Source organism: Dipodomys merriami, unplaced genomic scaffold, assembly GCF_024711535.1.
Source record: "Dipodomys merriami isolate MVZ:Mamm:240054 unplaced genomic scaffold, mDipMer1.0.p SCAF_9, whole genome shotgun sequence".
NCBI classification, from domain to species: Eukaryota; Metazoa; Chordata; class Mammalia; order Rodentia; family Heteromyidae; genus Dipodomys; species Dipodomys merriami.
Window position 1 is genome coordinate 25,968,324 of NW_027206512.1, and position 18,926 is coordinate 25,987,249.

Sequence of the window (18,926 nt, forward strand, 5' to 3'; positions counted from 1 at the left end):
AAAATACTGTAATTAAAAAAAAATCCTCATTTGTCATTAATAACAACCAGAGTTTCATCAGCAAATAGGATGTTATTTCTTACGAAATAGATCTAATATATCTTAATATCAACTTTTTAAATACACAGAAGATAAGCATTTTTATAATATATATTAATTTTTGATACTTATTTCTTAATCCACAAAAGATCATCTTTTCTTCTCTCCTTGATGGACATAATATAAAACCGAGATCTTATCTCAGTAATGAAATCTATATTGAATGGCCCATTCGGGGGCTTTGTCTAATTGAGGAAGCTTCGCCACCGGGAAAGAAAGCTGAAAATACTGCACTTTCTAGTCACGCCCTGGAAAACAGGTCTGTCCCCTCCTATTACCTCCCATGGCCGCTCCTCCCCGTGGTTAATCTGTGCCATCTGGGGTTAATACTTCTTCCTAGGAACAGAAAAGCTGCAGACCAGTTCTAACTCGATGAAGGAACAAAGGCGGTGCAAATATGTATGTTCTTAGCTTTACCTTCTCAGGAAAACGCCAATTTAAGGCTTTGTCTATGAGGGTTGCACTCATACATATTCTTATTGAAGGGATTGGGGACCCAGGGGTGATAACCTTGCACCTGCGCAGATCCCGTCCAGAAAACTTAATCCTGCATTTCCCCACAACCAGCCCCCTGTCGTTAGGGGGCTGTTGTTAAGACTCTTCCCACACTCGAGCCTTTGAAGGCTGAAGCTGTAATGCGCTTGCGCTGGAGCCAACTGTTTCCCTGCGCTCTGAGCTTTCATTTTTCGTCTTAAAATTCTTGCTTCTGCGTATGTGTTCTTCAGTTGCTTGTTTGCCATTCCAGGAATCTTGCGATCTTTCATCTCTGAGACCACCCATAAACAATATCAAGACTTGCGTAAGGACCAAGGGCTGAAAGGAAGGTTTGTGAACTTTATGTACATTCTGAAACTATTCTTTAAAAAGTTTGTTATTCATATTAACAGGAAGCGTCAGGGTCGGTAGGAGAGGGTAGAATGGTGATAGTGTCAGCGGATGCAGGTGAAGGTTTGTGAAGTTTCCCTCAAAAATGTAGACTCTTCACTTAGAGTCCTTGACTTCAATCACAGAATAATAATTTCTGGACAAGTCACAATGATAAGAGAACTTGGCGTAGCTTTATTGAGTAAGTAATTGATGGTTTATAAAGAGGACTCAAAGGATAGTTTACTGAAAGTCTAAACTCAAATACCATCATGTCTAACCTATTGCTTTCAAAAGAGTGTTTGGAGAAAGACTGGGAAATTCTGACAAAGTTTAAGACAAGCCATAAAGGAATACAGAATTAAGACAGAGATATAAAGTAATTTTAACCATAAATAACTCATCTTTATCAATGAAGTGATAAACTTAAATCTTCAAACAAGCTGAACTTAATACAATCTTAGTAAAACTATAACGATAAGTAACCAAAAATGAGTTAAAATCTTATATAATACCTTATTTCAAGTCCTCTAACTACATCCTAAAGCAGCAGGTAAAGTAATATAATATAATACCAAACACGTTAACATATAGATACACAGTAATTCAGTCTCAGACAGATCATTGCACAAATAAATATAAAAGTGATAGTACATAACTTTTACAATCTTTTTTTTAATTGCAAAAATACTGTACAGAGGGGTTACAATTACATGGGCAAGATAATGAGTACATTTCTTATCAAGCATTGTAGCCTCCTCCTTTGTTTCCCCTTCCCATCCCTTCCCATCTTCCCTGCCCTCTTCCCCCCCCCCACCAAAGTTGTAAAGTTCGTTTTTGACATAACGACTTGTACATCTCAACTTTTACAATCTTGAAGTCACAAAGTTCTGTTTATTCTTTTGCAGATCATCCCCACTATATGTGCACCTTGAACTGTAGTGTTGTACTTTAATTTCTTGTTTGATTTACTCATATGTGATAAAAAAAAATCCAGAGAGGAATAAGAAATGACAACAGAAAAAATAAAACCCCATTGCTCCAAGATGTCTTTGAAATGGACTTCACTTGTTCTTCTGATACAACTAATATGTTTTCTTGCTCCTGGAAATTGTGGGAAGCTGCTAATGTTGCCTATGGAATACAGCCATTGGATCAATGTCAAAGTAATCCTGGAAGAGATCGTGCAGAGAGGTCATGAGGTGACTGTCCTAGCATCATCTGCTTCCATTCATGTGGATTCTGGCAAGGCATCTGCTTTTAAATTTGAGGTTTATTCTTCATCTTTGGATAAAAGTGACCATGAAAATGTTTTTAAATATTGGATCAATGAATGGACATATGAACTTCCAAAATATTCATTTTGGAAAGCCTATTCAGAAATGCAAAAAACATTCATGCATTTTTCAGATGTTAACGAAATGCTCTGCAAAGATGTAGTGTTCAACAAGAAACTTATGACAAAACTACAAGAATCAAAGTTTGATGCCCTTCTGGCAGACCCTGTGGTTCCCTGTGGAGAACTGCTGGCTGAGCTACTCAATATTCCTTTTGTGTACACTCTCCACTTCTTCCCTGGCTACACATACGAGAAATACTGTGGAGGGATTCCAGTCCCTCCTTCCTATGTGCCCGTTCCTATATCAGGACTCACTGATCAAATGACATTCATGGAGAGAGTAAAAAACATGATATTGGTGATATTTTTTGACTTTGGATTAGAAATATTTAATGAGAAGAAGTGGAATCAGTTTTATAGTGAAGTTCTGGGTAAGCTACATCATCAACTGTTACTTTGAAATCTGAACTTTTCTGCCCCTTTGTCTATGAGTTTGTGTATAATAAAATGAGAAGTGTAATAAAATCAGAAGATGGACTGAAAGTAGAATCTGATGATGTAAGAATGGAAAACGGCCCATTCATCTCAGAGGACTATGGAAGGATTGCTTTATGGAAGCCTGTTAGAAGCTTGTGGCCATCCCTGTTCAGAATACCACTAATTTTTTGGTCAGAGAAATTGCTTACCCATTTTACTATACCTTTCTTTCATGTTAGAGAACTGTAATGAAAACCTTTAGCAAATGTCTCACTATCCATTACAATATTTATCTAAGAGGAAAAATTTTTTGCAATTGTTTTTCAGTATCTAAGTTATGACTTTCAACAAGTACATATATATATATATGTATATACACACTTGTGCATATGTACATGTGTACGTGTGTATGTGTGTGTAGTCAGTTAATCTTATCAATCTCTTAGTAGGAATGACATCACTAGGAATTCTGTTGTACATTTTGAAACCTCAGACTTGACTTGGAGAACCCAGGATCAAGAAAATTCCTGGCCAAACTATAAAAACTACATTGTAGTCTTCTTGAAAAGCTGCATCTGACACTGTAATAGTGTTACTAAGTGAGTCTAGTGATAAAATGGCTTTAAATTCATATTTGCTACTTTCATAGCTTTGAGATAGTATCATTTATATAATATAATGTATGTAGACATTTATCTTTTAGCAAAACAGAATATACATCTTGCCTGCAGAATTCTAAGTCATTTCAGGGAATCATATACCATAAATTTCCCGATTATCCCACGTGTTGTATTTTCTATTGTATTCAGGCAGACCCACTACAATATTTGAAGCAATGAGGAAAGCTGACATCTGGCTCATTCGAACCTATTGGGATATTGAATTTCCTCGCCCACTCTTACCAAATTTTGAATTTATTGGAGGATTCCACTGCAAACCTGCCAAACCTCTGCCTAAGGTAAACCTGTTTGTTAAACCTGCCTTATTACTGGTTTGTACTGGGTATCTGTTGGAAATGACTCTGCCTTCCTTATTCAAGGAGAGAGATAAGAATTGTGATAAAGTATCCTGTTGAATATGGACTTGAATTTCTATCCCATCACAGCTGACTGTGTTTCATTACCACCAAGAAACAAAAGTAGGAGAACCAGTTTCATTTGTGACTATGGTCAGTCAGTGTAAGCTCTCATTATGGAATTCTTTTTTTTTGGGGGGGGGGGCGGTCGTGGGGCCTGAACTCTGGGCCTGGGCGCTGTCCCTCAGCTCTTCAGCTCAAGGCTAGCGCTCTACCACTTGAGCCACAGCACCACTTGCGGCTTTTTTCTTTTTTGCTTATGTGGTGCTGAGGAATCAAACCCAGGGCCTCAGGCATGCAAGGCAAGTGCTCTACCACTGAGCCACCTTCCCAGCACCTATGGAATTCTTAAGAAAGAATAAATCATTCATTCAAGGAATATTTATAAAGTGTTTACAACATGTCAAATAAATGCTGAATATATTCAGAAAAAATACACGATTCTGAAAAAACACCTATTTTATATTCACTTCATTTAAGACCTATGGAAAGTAATAAGCAATTATATGAAAGTGTTACTCTAGGGAAACACATCAATATTAAGGAAACATAAAGAAGACATTACAGATAACATCTTAGATGTAGTTCATAAATTTAAAGCTTAACTGGATAATGTGCTGAAATAGATGAAGGGATGGGGGGGAGGGAAGAGCGAAGAACAGAATCATAAGGATAGTACTGAAGAGCTCCAAGCTTAGTTTAGCAGGAGGAGGATAATAAAAATGCAAATGAGCCAGGCTCATGCTTATAATCCTAACTACTCAGAAGGCTGAGATATGACAATCATGGTTCAAAGTCAACCCAGGGAGAAAAGTCCCCATGAGATTCTTATCTCCAATTAACCACTCAAAAACCAGAAGTGGCACTGTGGCTCAAAGTGGTAGAACACTAGCCTTGAGCAAAAGAGCTCAGGGACAGAACTCAGGCCCTGAGCTCAAGCCCCGTGACTGACCAAAAAAAAAAAATGTAGATGATTCTGGAGAGGTAAGTGGGAGCCAGAGGAGTATTGGTTTGAAACACTTATTAATGCCGTTAGAGCAAGCAGGCAGGGTGGTACACCTGTAATCCTAGTTGCTCAGTTGACTAAAATCTGAGGTTGTAGTTCAAAGCCAGCCTAGGCAGGAAAATCTGTGAGACTCATATCTGATTAACCACCAATAGGACAAAAGTGGAGCAGTGGCTCAAGTGTTAGAGCACTAGCCTTGAGCAGAAAAGCTCAAAGATGGCTCCCAGACCTTGGGTTCAAGCACCAGCACCAGCACAAAAAGAAAGAAAAGAAAGAAAGAAAGAAAGAAAGAAAGAAAGAAAGAAAGAAAGAAAGAAAGAAAGAAAGAAAGAAAGAAAGAAAGAAAGAAAGGAAGGAAGGAAGGAAGAAAGAAAGAAAGAAAGAAAGAAAGAAAGAAAGAAAGAAAGAAAGAAAGAAAGAAAGAAGAAAGAAAGAGAGAGGAAGAGAGAGAGAGAGGAAGAGAGAGAGAGAGAGGAAGGAAGGAAGGAAGAAGGAAAGAAAGAGGGAAAAGTGTTGAGTGTGGAAGCAGGGGGAGAGGCAAGGCTCAAGTGGCAGAGTGTCAACAGAACAAGCAAGTGAAACGTGAACTTGAGTTCAAACTCTCGTAGTGCACACAAAAATGTTAACCATGGAAAGATATGAGATTTTTTTAAAAGAATACCTCAAAATGCATTTACCATGTTAGATTGCAGAGGCAGAAGATGATGAAAATGGAAAACATTTAATTGCATGAATAAAGACAGCAAGTAATAGAAACTAGAGCAGAAAGTTCATAGAGATGATTACGCCCACTCATAGGTTAATAGTCCATCTTCATGCTGTGTTATGTAGAAAATAATCAATACAGATAAAACATCCAGTTTAGAATTATCTAGGGATATGGGGCTGTTGTAATCATTTTATGCTTTTGTTTGCTTTGCAAATTATCTCATAAATGACTAAACTTTACCATGTACATTGTCTATCCATACCCTTTACAGGTGGGGTTTTAAAAGTCAACTTAAGTTTCTTATTTAGCATTTTGTGGCAACTGAATATTCCTGTGCAGAATAATTTGAATTATGTTTGAGCTTGAAGAGGAGGAAGTCATATCGCTGAAAAGAATCTACCAATGATTTTATCTTGGGACACAGCAGTCCAGAGCTGGCAGGGCAATGCCTTCTGTTACAAATGATGATTCATTTGCTAATATGTTGGGCCAGACATTTTAGCAAGGATTCCACTTTTAATAGGAACTACTCATACAACTGATCAAGGATGTATTCTCAAGGAAAATCCTAGAAATAGATATTCTGCAGCTTAAGTTACAAGAAAATATATGAGTTTTGCCTGAATTCAAGAAAAGAAATGCTGGGGCTGGGAATGTGGCTCAGTGGCAGAGCGCTTGCCTTGCATGCATGAGGCCCTGGGTTCGATTCCTCAGCACCACATAAGCAAAAAGAAAAAAGCCAGAAATGGCACTGTGGCTCAGGTGGTAGAGCGCTAGCCTTGAGCTGAAGAGCTGAGGGACAGTGTCCAGGCCCAGAGTTCAGGTCCCACGACCGGACCCCCCCCCAAAAAAAAAGAAAAGAAAAGAAATGCTAACATTTTATTGTAATTTTCTATACCCTTGTCAGCTTAACATGTAATCTTTCTCAGAAATATAAAACATGACATTCATATTATTTTCAGGCAAACTCATTGTTTCCTTGCTTTTACTCCAGCATTTAAATTATGCCTTGGGATCCTAAACTAGTACAGCTTAGAACATGATAGGGTTGTTTTGCCTTAGCAGAATGATATTTCTATTTCTTCCAAATATTAATCACTCAGAATGCCTCATTGACACTGCCTTGGGTTATTTGGGTTTCAGAATAATAGGAGCCTGACAGAAGGAACACAGAGAAAATATATACTGCATGTGTAGTATAGACATATATGTTCTTACCTTTGGTTACTGAAAAGAGACTTTTTAATTTGCAATTACTTAGGAATTTGGTCAGCAAATAACATGATATTTCATAAAGTGGCACATAAGATCTGGTATTTTAAATTGTCATCTTACTTTTAAGAAATAAGTAGAAAGCAAACATTTTAATAGTACTGTTTTCATATGATCCTAACACATTAATAATGTGCAACTTAACATGCCAATGGAACAAGTAAGTCAAGCATGAGTAAAGGCCCCAAGTTCAGATTCTGGTACCCCCCAAAATGATAATATGACTCTATTTATGTCATAGTATGTATTCCTTCCCAAACAAAATGAGCTATTGAACCTTTTCTATACTCCAACAATGAGAAGAGTGAGGCTGAAATCAGTAAAATACTCCTTTTGTAATAGCACAAGCCAAAAACCCTTGAAATTAACTTAACCCAAGATGTGAAGGAGCTGTATGATCAAAAATTTTAAAACCTGAAAAAAGAAATTAAAGCATATTTAAGGAAGTGGGAAAACCTCCCTTGCTCCTGGGTTGAGAGGATTAACATCCTGAAAATGGAATACTGGTCAAAGCTATCTACAAATTCAATGTAATACTCAACAATATTGCAACAACATTCTTCAATAATATAGAAGAAGGAATGTAAAAATTCATATGGAACAATAGAAGACCCAGAATAGCAAAAACAATCCATAGCAGTGCTGGAAGAATATCAATACCAAACTTCAAAGTCTACTACAAAGCTGTAGTAACAAAAACAGCTTGGTAATGGCACAAGAACAGGTCTGAGTGGAATGGAATAGAAGACCCAGAAATGAAAAATTGACTTATGGTCACTAATCTTTGATAAGGGAGTTGAAAAAACAGCATGGAAGAAAGACAGCATCTTCAAGAAATGGGGCCAGCAGAATTGGAGATAAACATGTAGAAAGATGAAGTTAGATCCTTATATGTCACCCTGCACCAATATCAAGTCCAAACTGATCAAAGACCTCAATATAAGACCAGATACCCTGAAAATATTACAGGAAGGGATGGGGGAAACACTAGAGCTCCTTGGCACAGGTTGAAACTTCCTAAAGATACAGAAGCACAACAAATCAAAGAAAGACTGGACAAATAGGATTGATGTCAAAATGAAGAGTTTCTGCATGGTAAAGGACATAGATAGCAAGATAAATAGAAAACACACAGATTGTGGGAAGCTCATCACTAGCTATAGGTCAGACAATGGCCTCATATCTAAAATATACTTCGAATTCAAAAAATTAAACTCCCCACCAAAAAGTAAGCCCCCCGAAAACAAATCCTCCAAGAAAAGCAATCCCATCAATAAGTGTGCTAAAGTTTAAAAGCCAGACTTCTCCAAAGAAAAAAATAATAATGGATAATAGGGGCTGGGAAGGTGGTTCAGTGGTAGAGCGCTTGTTTTGCATGCATGAGGCCCTGGGTTCGATTCCTCAGCACCACATAAGCAGAAAAAGCAAGAAGTGGCACTGTGGCTCGAGTGGTAGAGCACTAGCCTTGAGCTGAAGAGCTGAGGGACAGCGCCCAGGCCCAGAATTCAGGCCCCATGACTGACCAAAAAGAAAGAAAGAAAGAAAGAAAGAAAGAAAGAAAGAAAGAAAGAAAGAAAGAAAGAAAGAAAGAAAGAAAGAAAGAAAGAAAGAAAGAAAGAAAGAAAGAAAGAAAGAAAGAAAGAAAGAAGGAAAGAAGGAAAGAAGGAAAGAAGGAAAGAAGGAAAGAAAGAAAGAAAGAAAGAAAGAAAGAAAGAAAGGTTAATAGACGCATGAAGAAAAGTTCAGCAGCTCTGGCCACAAAAGAAATGCAAATCAGCTCTTCTGCCTGCTCCACCCTCCCTCCAGCACCGCTCGGAGCTCCTGCTGAAGCCAGCGCTGCCGGCTCCCCCTGGCCGCCATCATGATCATCTACAGGGACCTCATCAGCCACGATGAGCTGTTCTCTGACATCTACAAGATCCCGGAGATCGCGGACGGGCTGTGCCTGGGGGTGGAGGGCAAGATGGTCAGTAGGACAGAGGGTACCATTGATGATTCGCTCATTGGTGGAAATGCCTCCGCCGAAGGCCCCGAGGGCGAAGGTACCAAATGCACAGTAGTCACTGGTGTGGACATCATCATGAACCATCACTTGCAGGAGACCAGTTTCACAAAGGAAGCCTACAAAAAGTACATCAAAGATTATATGAAATCACTTAAGGAGAACTTGAAGAACAGAAACCTGAAAGAGTAAATAAAGCCTTTTATGACCAAAGCTGCAGAGCAAATCAAGCACATCCTTGCTAATTTCAATAACTACTAGTTTTTTATTGGTGAAAACATGAATCCAGATGACATGGTTGCTCTCCTGGACTACTGTGAGGATGGTGTGACCCCCATTTCTCATTTTCTTTGAGGATGGTTTAGAAATGGAAAAATGTTAACAAATTGGGCAACCATAACTGGCTGCTGCTTGTCATCCACACAACAACAGGACGTAAGACAAATGGGACTGATGTCATTTGGAACTCTTCATTTCTTTTGACCATGGTTTATTTGGAGTGGAGACATTGTTTTTTAAGAAAAAAAAAAGTTATGTAGGTTGTCTAAAAAGTGTGTTTGAACTCAAAAAAAAAAAAAAAGAAGAAAGAAAGAAAGAAATGCAAATCAAAGCAACTTTGAGATTCCAGCTCATTATCAAGATAACAAATAATAACAGGGATGTGGCCAAAAGAGAATGCTACTATACTGTAGGCAGGAATGTAAACTTGTTCAACCACTCTAGAAAGCAATATGGAGGCTTCTCAAAAGGCTAAACATAGAGTTTCCCTATAACCCAGAAATCCCATTCCTGGGCATTTACCCAAATGACCACAAATAAGTCCACAATAAAGCTACCAGCACAACTATGATCCTTGCAGCATTATTTACCATAGCTAAGATATAGAACCAACCCAGATGGCCTCAGTAGATGAATGGATCAAAAAAATGTGGTCTATACACACAATGGAATTCTGTGCCTCCACCAAAAAGAATGGCATTGTCCCATTCATAAGGAAATGGAAAGACTTGGAAAAATCTATATTAAGCAAGGCAAACCAGATCAAAAGAAACATAGGCTGAATGGTTTCCCCCATTTGTAGTAATTAGAATATGTCTAGGATATTTTTAGGAGAGGATCACAATAGCTCAATAGCAATCTGGATGTGACCATATAAAATTATGCTTATCAACATGAATTCCAAGAAATGGAAGCAAAAGTGTTTTTTTTATTGTACTATTTGCGGTTATTTCTTTTTTCTTTCTATTTTTTTCTTTGATGTTTCCTCATTGTTACTGTTTTTTACATTTATACCCTTTGTCTTGTATATAAGTTTATCTGATTTGGGGAAGGGAAGGGGAATCACAGAAATGTGACAAAGAGAACTGATGCAACAGAGATAGTAGTCACTAGGTTGGAAATGAACTTTACAACTTGGGGAGTAGGAGAGTGGGGAGAGAGAGAGAAAATGAGGAAGAGATTAACATAGTTCAAAAAGAAATGTATGCATAGCCAGGCACTGGTGGCTCATGCCTGTTTTCCTAGCTACTTAGGAGACTGAGATGTGAGGATCATGGTTCAAAGCTAGTCGGGGAAGGAAAGTCCAAGAGACTCTTATCTCCAATTAACTACCAGAAAACCAGAAGTAGCGCTGTGGCTCAAGTGGTAGAGTGCTCGCCTTGAGCTGGAGAGCAGAGGGACAGTGCCCAGGCCCAGAGTTCAAGCCCCACTACTGACCAAAAAATAAATAAATAAAAAAGGAAATGAACTCATTACCTTACTGATGTTACTATAACCCCTCTGTGAATCACCTTTGCAATAAACAAATGAGCTATTGAGTAACTGAAAATAGCCATTACTCTAATAAAACCTAATAATACTTGAATTTCCCTCAGATTTTTATAACAATGTTTTCTAGTATGTTTGCTGTGTTGTTGCTCTTTTGTAAGGGAAAACCTTTCTTCACAGGAAATGGAAGATTTTGTCCAGAGTTCTGGAGAGGATGGTGTGGTGGTGTTTTCTCTGGGGTCAATGGTCAGTAACATGACAGAAGAAAGAGCCAATACAATTGCATCAGCTATTGCACAGATTCCACAAAAGGTAAGATTAAAGTCCATGTCTTCTTTAACCATTCTGAATTATTCCTCCATTGTAAAATAACAAAACAACAACAACAACAAAACATAGCAGCTTAAAAAAAAACTCTGAAAAAAAAAACTCTGAAAAAGATTTGAGTCCAGAAACTTCTTGTGTCAATAGTAAATTTGGAGGGGGAGAATGCCTCAAACAGTAGTGTGCTTGCCTGGCAAGCACAAGGCCATGAGTTCAAATGCCTGTATAGCTAATACAACAACAACAAAAGAGTTACAGTATCTCTAATTCATCTTATAAATTGCTTTTAGAGATATATGCCAGATGTTTTTCTTGATAGTAATTTTAGCATCATCACTGTAACCAGAAAGATAATACCAAATATACAATAAGAAGTAGTAGATATTTTAGAGTGATTAGAGTGGAACTGTAGACAGATACACCAAAGTCATCAAATTCTGCACTGCTGTTCCTTTCAAGATTCTTGATGATGCCATATATATATATATATATATATATATATATATATATATATATATATATATATGGCATCATCAATATTCATTTTTAAAAATGTATATATATACATACATTTTTAAAAAGCTAAACTACTCAAAGTAAAATTAATGTATGGCCAATTCTTTCTAATTTAGTACACTTTTTATGTCAGAATCATAATGACTGTCCCAAAATTTCATAAATGATTGAATTTGTCACTTAATACACTTTTATGAATATCATAACTCAATTACCATTAGTTGATAATAAATGATGAGAAATGTAGAGGTATTCTATTTCCTTCAGACCTTTGGTAGTTCATATAACTTTAAAATATCCTATCAAGAGTCCTTATCTATTCATGTGGAAAATATTTAACTTACAAATCAGTTCTGTAGAATTCAATCATGCTATAAGTTGACATTTGAGATATTGAATAATATTTTCTCTACCTAACAGGTTCTATGGAGATATGAGGGCAAGAAACCAGATACCCTAGGATCCAACACTCGGTTGTATAAGTGGCTCCCCCAGAATGACCTTCTTGGTAAAATTCAAAGGAGTAAACAGTGAAAACACAAAAAATAGCCAGTTGTGAACATAATGGCTCAACAGAAAACACATTTCTTGAATATTTATTATTTCAAACCTCAGAAATACCACTAACTTGTCTTCACATTTTTCTAATATTAAAGTAAATAAATCAATTGTAAAATTGTCACTTTAGTGTACACACTCACTTCTTTCTGGGCAAAAACAAAGTGTCTTTATTTCAGATAGAATTTCTTCTCCAAGCATTTTTTCAGTCACTTTGTGGACTGGCCCTTTATTGTTTGTTTCAGACACTTTCCTTATTTCCCTACTGCAGAAGAATTTTGAAGGTCACTGTCAATGACATCCTCTCTGGTATTACCAGGGATTCTGCATATTCCATGAAGCTAAGTCAACAAACTTTCTCATGAAGTGGTAACACACTTCTCCATGAACTGTGGCCTATATTTCTTGTGATTCTGGCATGACACCCACCACACTTCATGTTACCCTACATAGCAAATTTGTTGAATTTGCTATTTCTTTCTGAGAACAAGTTCGATATATTACCTAGATTTTTATTTGGCATATGTTGCACCTTTTACAAAAATGTTGCTTTGGTGCTCCTCTTGTCAATCCTGTTTTCATTTTCCAATATGAAGTCACACATTACCTCTTTAAGGGAGCCTTGAATTGGCTCTCCAGTATATCTAGAGGGCTGTTGCTCTGAATAGCAAAACCAATTCAGTGGAGCTTCATTACTATGCTCTCTACTATCTAGAAAAAGCCCTTTTAAAACATTCTGTTATACTTTCCTCATTTTGTTCCTGAAATTTTAAATGGATAATTTTGTGAAAATTCATCCAATTACAGGTCATCCCAAAACCAAGGCTTTCATAACTCATGGTGGAACCAATGGTGTCTATGAGGCCATCTACCATGGAGTCCCAATGGTGGGCATCCCTTTGTTTGCCGATCAACCTCATAACATTGATCAAATGAAAGCCAAGGGAGCAGCCATAGGATTGAACTTTATCACATTGTCAAGTAAAGATCTTCTTGATGCCTTGAAGACAGTCATTAATGACCCTGTGTGAGTATAACTATTTTTTCATGAGATAGTATTATAGATGAGTATGTATTTCATTCCTATTTGTAGGAGGATTTTATTGAAAAAAGTTGTGTGTGTGTGTGTGTCTGTGTGTGTGTGTGTGTGTGTGTGTGTGTGTGTGTGTGTGTGTGTGTCTGCTGGTCTTGGCTTGAAGTCAGAGCCTGAGTACTATCCCTGAGCTTTGTTGCTCAAGGATGGCAAGCTACCACTTGAGACACTTGAGCTCTACATTTCTCTGGTGATTAATCAGAGATAAGTATGTCACAGACTTTCCTTCCTAGGCTGGCTTTGAACCACAATACTCAGATCTTAGCCTCCCAAGTAGGTAAAGTAACAGGTATGAGACACTGGCACCCAGCTAAATGATTTTTTAATCAAAATAAATCTGTTTTTATATTGAACAAGAAAGTTAAAGTTACATTTGATCTTCTTTAGACATTCTATAATAAGTTAATGAAATAATTTCAAAATACACAAATAATATTGGTTATATATAACTATTTTTAATAAGAATACAATTCTTAAAATATGACTGAATCTACACAGAAAAAGAAATGATGAAATTGAAGGTAAAGTACAAATTTTTTTAATTGTAGACCTGAAATTTCTCAAAATTGTCACTTTTGGTGTAATTTTTTTTTTTTTTTTTTTTTTTTTTTTTTTGTCGGTCGTGGGGCTTGAACTCTGGGCCTGGGCGCTGTCCTTCAGCTCTTCAGCTTTTGGTGTAATTTTAAGTTCCATTGTTCACAGATTTAACTGATGACATAATACATATAAAATTTACATAAATATCAAACTGTAGTTAATTTATAAAATTCAAATGTATAAACTATTTTTACAGTCATGAAACTTCTTTTAGCAATATTGGAATTTGAATTCTGAACCTTGTCAATACTAGACAAATGCTCTATAGCTTGATGGAAATGCTGTTTCAATTGTATGATTTGACGTTTTCTGGCAGTGCCAGAGATTAAACTACCACCGCCTTGCACTTAATAGACAAGTACTCTATCACTGGACCTACATTGCAGTCCCATGAAACATTTTTCTTTCTTTCTTTCTTTTTTTTGGTCAGTCATGGAGCTTGAATTCGGGGCCTGGATTAGGCCCTGAGCTCTATTGCTCACTGCTAGCACTCTATTACTTTGACCCATAGTGCCACTTCCAGTTTTCTGATGGTTAATTGGAGATGAGTCTCATGGACTTTCTTGTCCTGGCTGGTTTTGAACAGTGATTCTCAGATATAAACCTGACTAGCTAGGATTACAGTATGAGCCATCAGAACCCTGCTCCTGAAACTTTTTTTTTTTTTTGTCTGTGGTGGGGCCTGAACTCTGGGCCTGAGCACTGTCCCTCAGCTCTTCAGCTCAAAGCTAGTGCTCTACCACTTGAGCCGTAGCACCACTTCTGACTTTTTCTGCTTATATGGTGCTGAGGAATTGAACCCAGGGCCTCATGCATGAAAGGCAAGCACTCTACCACTGAGCCACCTTCCCAGATCAACATGATTTTTTTTTTTTTTGTCCATCATGGGACTTGAAGTCTGGGCTTGGGCGCTGTCCCTCAGCTCTTCAGCTCAAGGCGAGCGCTCTACCGCTTGAGCTACAGCGTCACTGAAACTTTTATATTATATAATTGAAGCATTTTTTTATCACACCAGTAAAATATGCAACATGATATTCTAATCATTCCACATGCTTGGGTTGCTATGTTAATACAGTCTGGAAAATACCTTCTGACATATGACCTTTAAACTAAGACCTCAATAATGAAACATAAGCGAGCCTTGTGGTACAGTAGGGAATAATGTGTAAGTAAAAAGGGAGAGGACATTCAATTTTTATAAAGGTGTCTCAAAAACACTATTAACCTCAAGGTACAGCTAGAAAATGCATGTAATGGAAGTAAAGAGTGAGCAGAGGGCTAGGAATGCGGCTTAGTGGTAGAGTGCCTAGCATGCATGAAGCCCTGGGTTCAATTCCTCAGGAGTACCACATAAACAAAAAAGGCCAGAAGTGGCATTATGACTCAAGTGGTAGAGTGTTAGCCTTGAGTAAAAGAAGCTCAGGGACAGTGCCCAGGCCCTGAGTCCAAGCCCTAGAACTGGAAAGAAAAAAAAAAATGCATGAGCAAAGATAGAGTGACAAGAGAAAATGAGCAATTCTAGCCATTTGGATTCATCAAATCCAAGAAGAAAGTTGACTTTTTTTCTTTAAAAAAATTTATAGGGGGGCTGGGAAGGTGGCTCAGTGGTAGAGCGCTTGCCTTGCATGCTCAAGGCCCTGGGTTCGATTCCTCAGCACCACATAAGCAAAAAGAAAAAAGCCGGAAGTGGCGCTGTGGCTCAAGTGGTAGAGTGCTAGCCTTGAGCTGAAGAGCTGAGGGACAGCGCCCAGGCCCAGAGTTCAGGCCCCACGACCGGACCCAAAAAAAAAAAAAAAAAATTTATAGGGGCTGGGAATGTGGCTTAATGGTAGAGTGCTTGCCTAGCATGCATGGAGCCTTTGGTTCGATTCCTCAGCATCATATAAACAGAAAATGTCTGAAATGGTTCTGTGGCTCAAATGGTAGAGTGCAAGCCTTGAGCAAAAGAAGCTCAGGGACAGTGCACAGGCCCTAAGTTCAAGCCCCAGGACTGGAAAAAAAAACCCATACACATAATTTGTAACAATGTGGTAGTTCATAAAGATCTGAGGTAAATGATTCGTGTCTTCCATTTTGCTGCATTCTAATCCCTTGGGAATCTTTGCTAGCTCTTTTTTTAAATGTATTTTTAACTTTTATTGTTAGGGTAGAGGTGGTATAGAGGTAAGCTGCAGTTATATAAGTCAGATAATGACTACATTTCTATTTGGACAATGTCACTCCTATCTCACTCTTTCCCAGGTTTTCCCCTCCCATGCCCACTGCTGCATTTGTTCGCCCTTTGTCCTTCGATTTCTGTGCCCCCCTATAACCCTCCAAATAAACAAACAAGACCAAGAAAAGAAAGACAACAATGAAAAAAAAACCCTCTTGTTTCCATTTCCTGGAGTTCATTTCAATAAATCGTATTTTACATGATTAGCTGCACATAGGCATTGCACCTGTGTGTTCCTAAGATTATCCTCATCTCACTGTGTGTGAGTATCTAGAGTTGTTTCTAAGAAGAAATAGGATAAGTACCTGAAAAGGTAATATAATTTGAGCAATGCTGGTAAAATATTCTTGAGCCTAGGTAGAAAATCAAGGGCAAAAGAGAGCATTGTAATCAGGGTTTCCCCTCATCAGGATGTGATCCCTCTTCAAAAGCTTGAAAACAAGAGATCTCCAGTTGAATTTCTACTTGCATTTTCTGGACATAGAATCTCTTTATCATTTCCTTTCATGAAAAAAATAATAACTTTCTTTCATGACATTTCACTTCACTTCACAAATATTAGTCAGTCAGAATATCCAGTTAAGAAACAAACATTGTATATTGGTGAGCAAAAATAAAACATTAGGGTAGCATGTCCATAAGAGTTAACTGAAAAGATTTGCATGGTACTTTTAGAAAGTGTTACTTGGCTTAATATGTTTATGCAATTGCATCTATGTTTCTCTTTTAGCTATAAGCAGAATGTAATGAAGTTATCAAGAATTCACCATGATCAGCCAGTGAAGCCTCTGGATCTAGCTGTCTTCTGGATTGAGTTTGTCATGCGCCACAAAGGAGCCAAACACCTTCGCCCGGCTGTCCATGACCTCAACTGGTTCCAGTACCACTCTCTGGATGTGATTGGCTTCCTGCTGGCCTGTGTGGCAACTGCCATCTTCATCTTCACAAGATGTTGCCTCTTTTGTTGCCGGAAGTTTACTAAAAGTGGAAGAAAGAAGAAAGAGGACTAATTGTGCCTACTCCTGAAGCCAGAAGTCCTGTGAATGCCAGCAAGAAGAAGTTGCCTTTTCTAGATGATTACAACTTCCTTTGCCACCTCAACTGTTGCTTTCAATTATTCACTTTTTGTTTAAGACCTGACTATTTCAGTCCAAGTGAAAAGTGCTAAGAAAACCAAAATGAGTCCAAATATACTTACTGTAAAATTTGTGGATGAAACTCCTAAGTGAATTATCACAAGATAGTTTAAGTACAATGAAGTTCCCAATTTTATTTTTGCTTTTTGTGCCATTACTTGGGACTTGACCTTAGGGCCTAGAAGCTGTCCCATAGCTTTTTCGCTCAAGGCTAGTGCTGCATCACATGGGCTACAGCTCCACTTTTGACTTTTTGATAGTTAATTATAGATAAGAGCCTCACAGACTGGCTTTGAACCATGGTTCTTAGCCCTCAGCTTTCTTTTTTTTTTTTGTGGTCATGGGGCTTGAACTCTGGGCTTGGGCACTGTCCCTCAGCTCTTCAGCTCAAGGTGCCACTTCCGGTTTTCTGGTGGTTTATTGGAGATAAGAGTCTCATGGATTTTGCTGCCTGGGCTGGCTTAGAACCACAATCCTCAGATCTCAGCCTCCTGAGTAGCTAGGATTACAGGCATGAGCCACCAGCATCTGACTTAGTTCCCAAGTTTTATACAAGATCATTGGAAAGCTATTCACAGTATCAATAGGATTTTCAAGTGTTCATTCTGTTTTAACTCCATATTTGTGCAAAATATCTTACTTTTTTACTATTTCTAAAGCACTCTATTGTGTAATTTGTGCACATAGGACTCACTTTTCCTATTTGGGATCAGTAGTACTCTTTGTGTTTCCATGCATCTCCATCCTTAGTATCCCTCCTTTCTTAAGCACCTGACAAGATGCTTCTCACACTACAAATAAAGTCATTCTTAATGGAATTCAAGTTTTTTCTATTTTCTATCAACTTTCCACTATAAAATTAAAATACTTTGAAAATTCTTTGGTTTTGGGGGGTTTTTTTTCTCTTAGACATGTAGAACTGTTGAATTGGTTGTTCCCATTCTTATGTGAGCTTCTGAGAGTAGATACCTGGCCTCAATTGTTCAAGATTTCCTCACTCCAAATAAATGCATACACATCTATGCCCACATTTTATAAAACAAGACACAGTAGCAGCTTCTTCACAAGTATATCATAAATTCAATTAGTGTTTGGAATATTTGAATGATGACAATTGTTCTAAATTTCAAACTTGACACTATAACTCACTATAATCAGCAGTGATGGAAATTACTTTGTTGAAAGTGAACTTTACAACTTTGGGGGGGAGGTGTTGGGGAGGTGGGGAGGAAAGGGATGGTAGGGGGAAAACAAAGGAGGAGGTAACAATGCTCGATAGGAAATGGACTCATTACCTTGCTCATGTAACTGTAACCCCTCTGTACAGTATCTTTACAATAAAAATATATATTTTAAAAAAGGAATTTTCTGTGTGAAAAGTAACCTGTTATGATAACTATTTCAGATAATTGAAAAGCACAGATAATTGAAAAGCACAGAAGACAAAATAGTACAAAAGGTATTTCTGGTTTGTAAGTGTTACGATAACTTTGTATGTTCAGAAAGAATGTTTTTCAGGTGAAGTATGAGGTTACTATTAAAATGATATTACATTTATACAAATATTGATAATACAATTTTAATGATATTACAGTCAATTAAGAATCACCAAAATCTCCCCTGTCATGTCATTGCTTCCTTTCCATTGCAAAAATACTGAAGATGTTGTATGTATCACAAATATTATCAAAGTTTAATGATAAAATAACACAAAATGTTTAGACTCATACATTAGAATTTTTATAGGTTATTGTAAGAGAATTATAACACCTGACCATCAATTTCTGAAATCTTTCTATTTACTATTAAAAGATCACTTACCTAAGGTAAAAATGTGAACTGTCATGGTTTTGTGCCAAACCATGATTAAATGTAAT

At 37.5% G+C, this 18,926-nt stretch overlaps 1 protein-coding gene and 2 pseudogenes across 2 annotated transcripts; all 3 read left to right on the forward strand.

Moving 5' to 3' along the window:
• LOC138820641 (UDP-glucuronosyltransferase 2A1-like) overlaps positions 1-510 on the forward strand; it is a 29,154-nt pseudogene extending 28,644 nt beyond the window's left edge.
• Positions 477-18,230, forward strand: LOC138821006 (UDP-glucuronosyltransferase 2B31-like). Its single transcript, XM_070013059.1, has 8 exons — positions 477-498; positions 845-923; positions 1,872-2,733; positions 3,589-3,737; positions 10,791-10,922; positions 11,871-11,958; positions 12,816-13,035; positions 16,644-18,230. Exons 3-8 carry the CDS (start codon positions 1,974-1,976, stop codon positions 16,921-16,923), a joined length of 1,629 nt encoding a protein of 542 aa, XP_069869160.1. The 5' UTR covers positions 477-498; positions 845-923; positions 1,872-1,973; the 3' UTR covers positions 16,924-18,230.
• On the forward strand, positions 8,700-9,231 carry LOC138821069 (translationally-controlled tumor protein pseudogene; annotated as a pseudogene). Its single transcript, XR_011370041.1, has one exon. The product of XR_011370041.1 is annotated as a translationally-controlled tumor protein pseudogene (transcript).
• Positions 18,231-18,926: the final 696 nt, after the last annotated feature.

What these genes read in the sequence shown, in the direction of transcription:
- LOC138821006 (XM_070013059.1), top strand. Translation starts at nt 1,974, where the DNA reads ATGACAACAGAAAAAATAAAACCCCATTGCTCCAAGATGTCTTTGAAA. An exon ending in TTGCACAGATTCCACAAAAG is followed by an intron (nt 10,923 to 11,870) that starts GTAAGATTAAAG and finishes TCTACCTAACAG; the next exon opens with GTTCTATGGAGATATGAGGG. An exon ending in ACAGTCATTAATGACCCTGT is followed by an intron (nt 13,036 to 16,643) that starts GTGAGTATAACT and finishes TTTCTCTTTTAG; the next exon opens with CTATAAGCAGAATGTAATGA.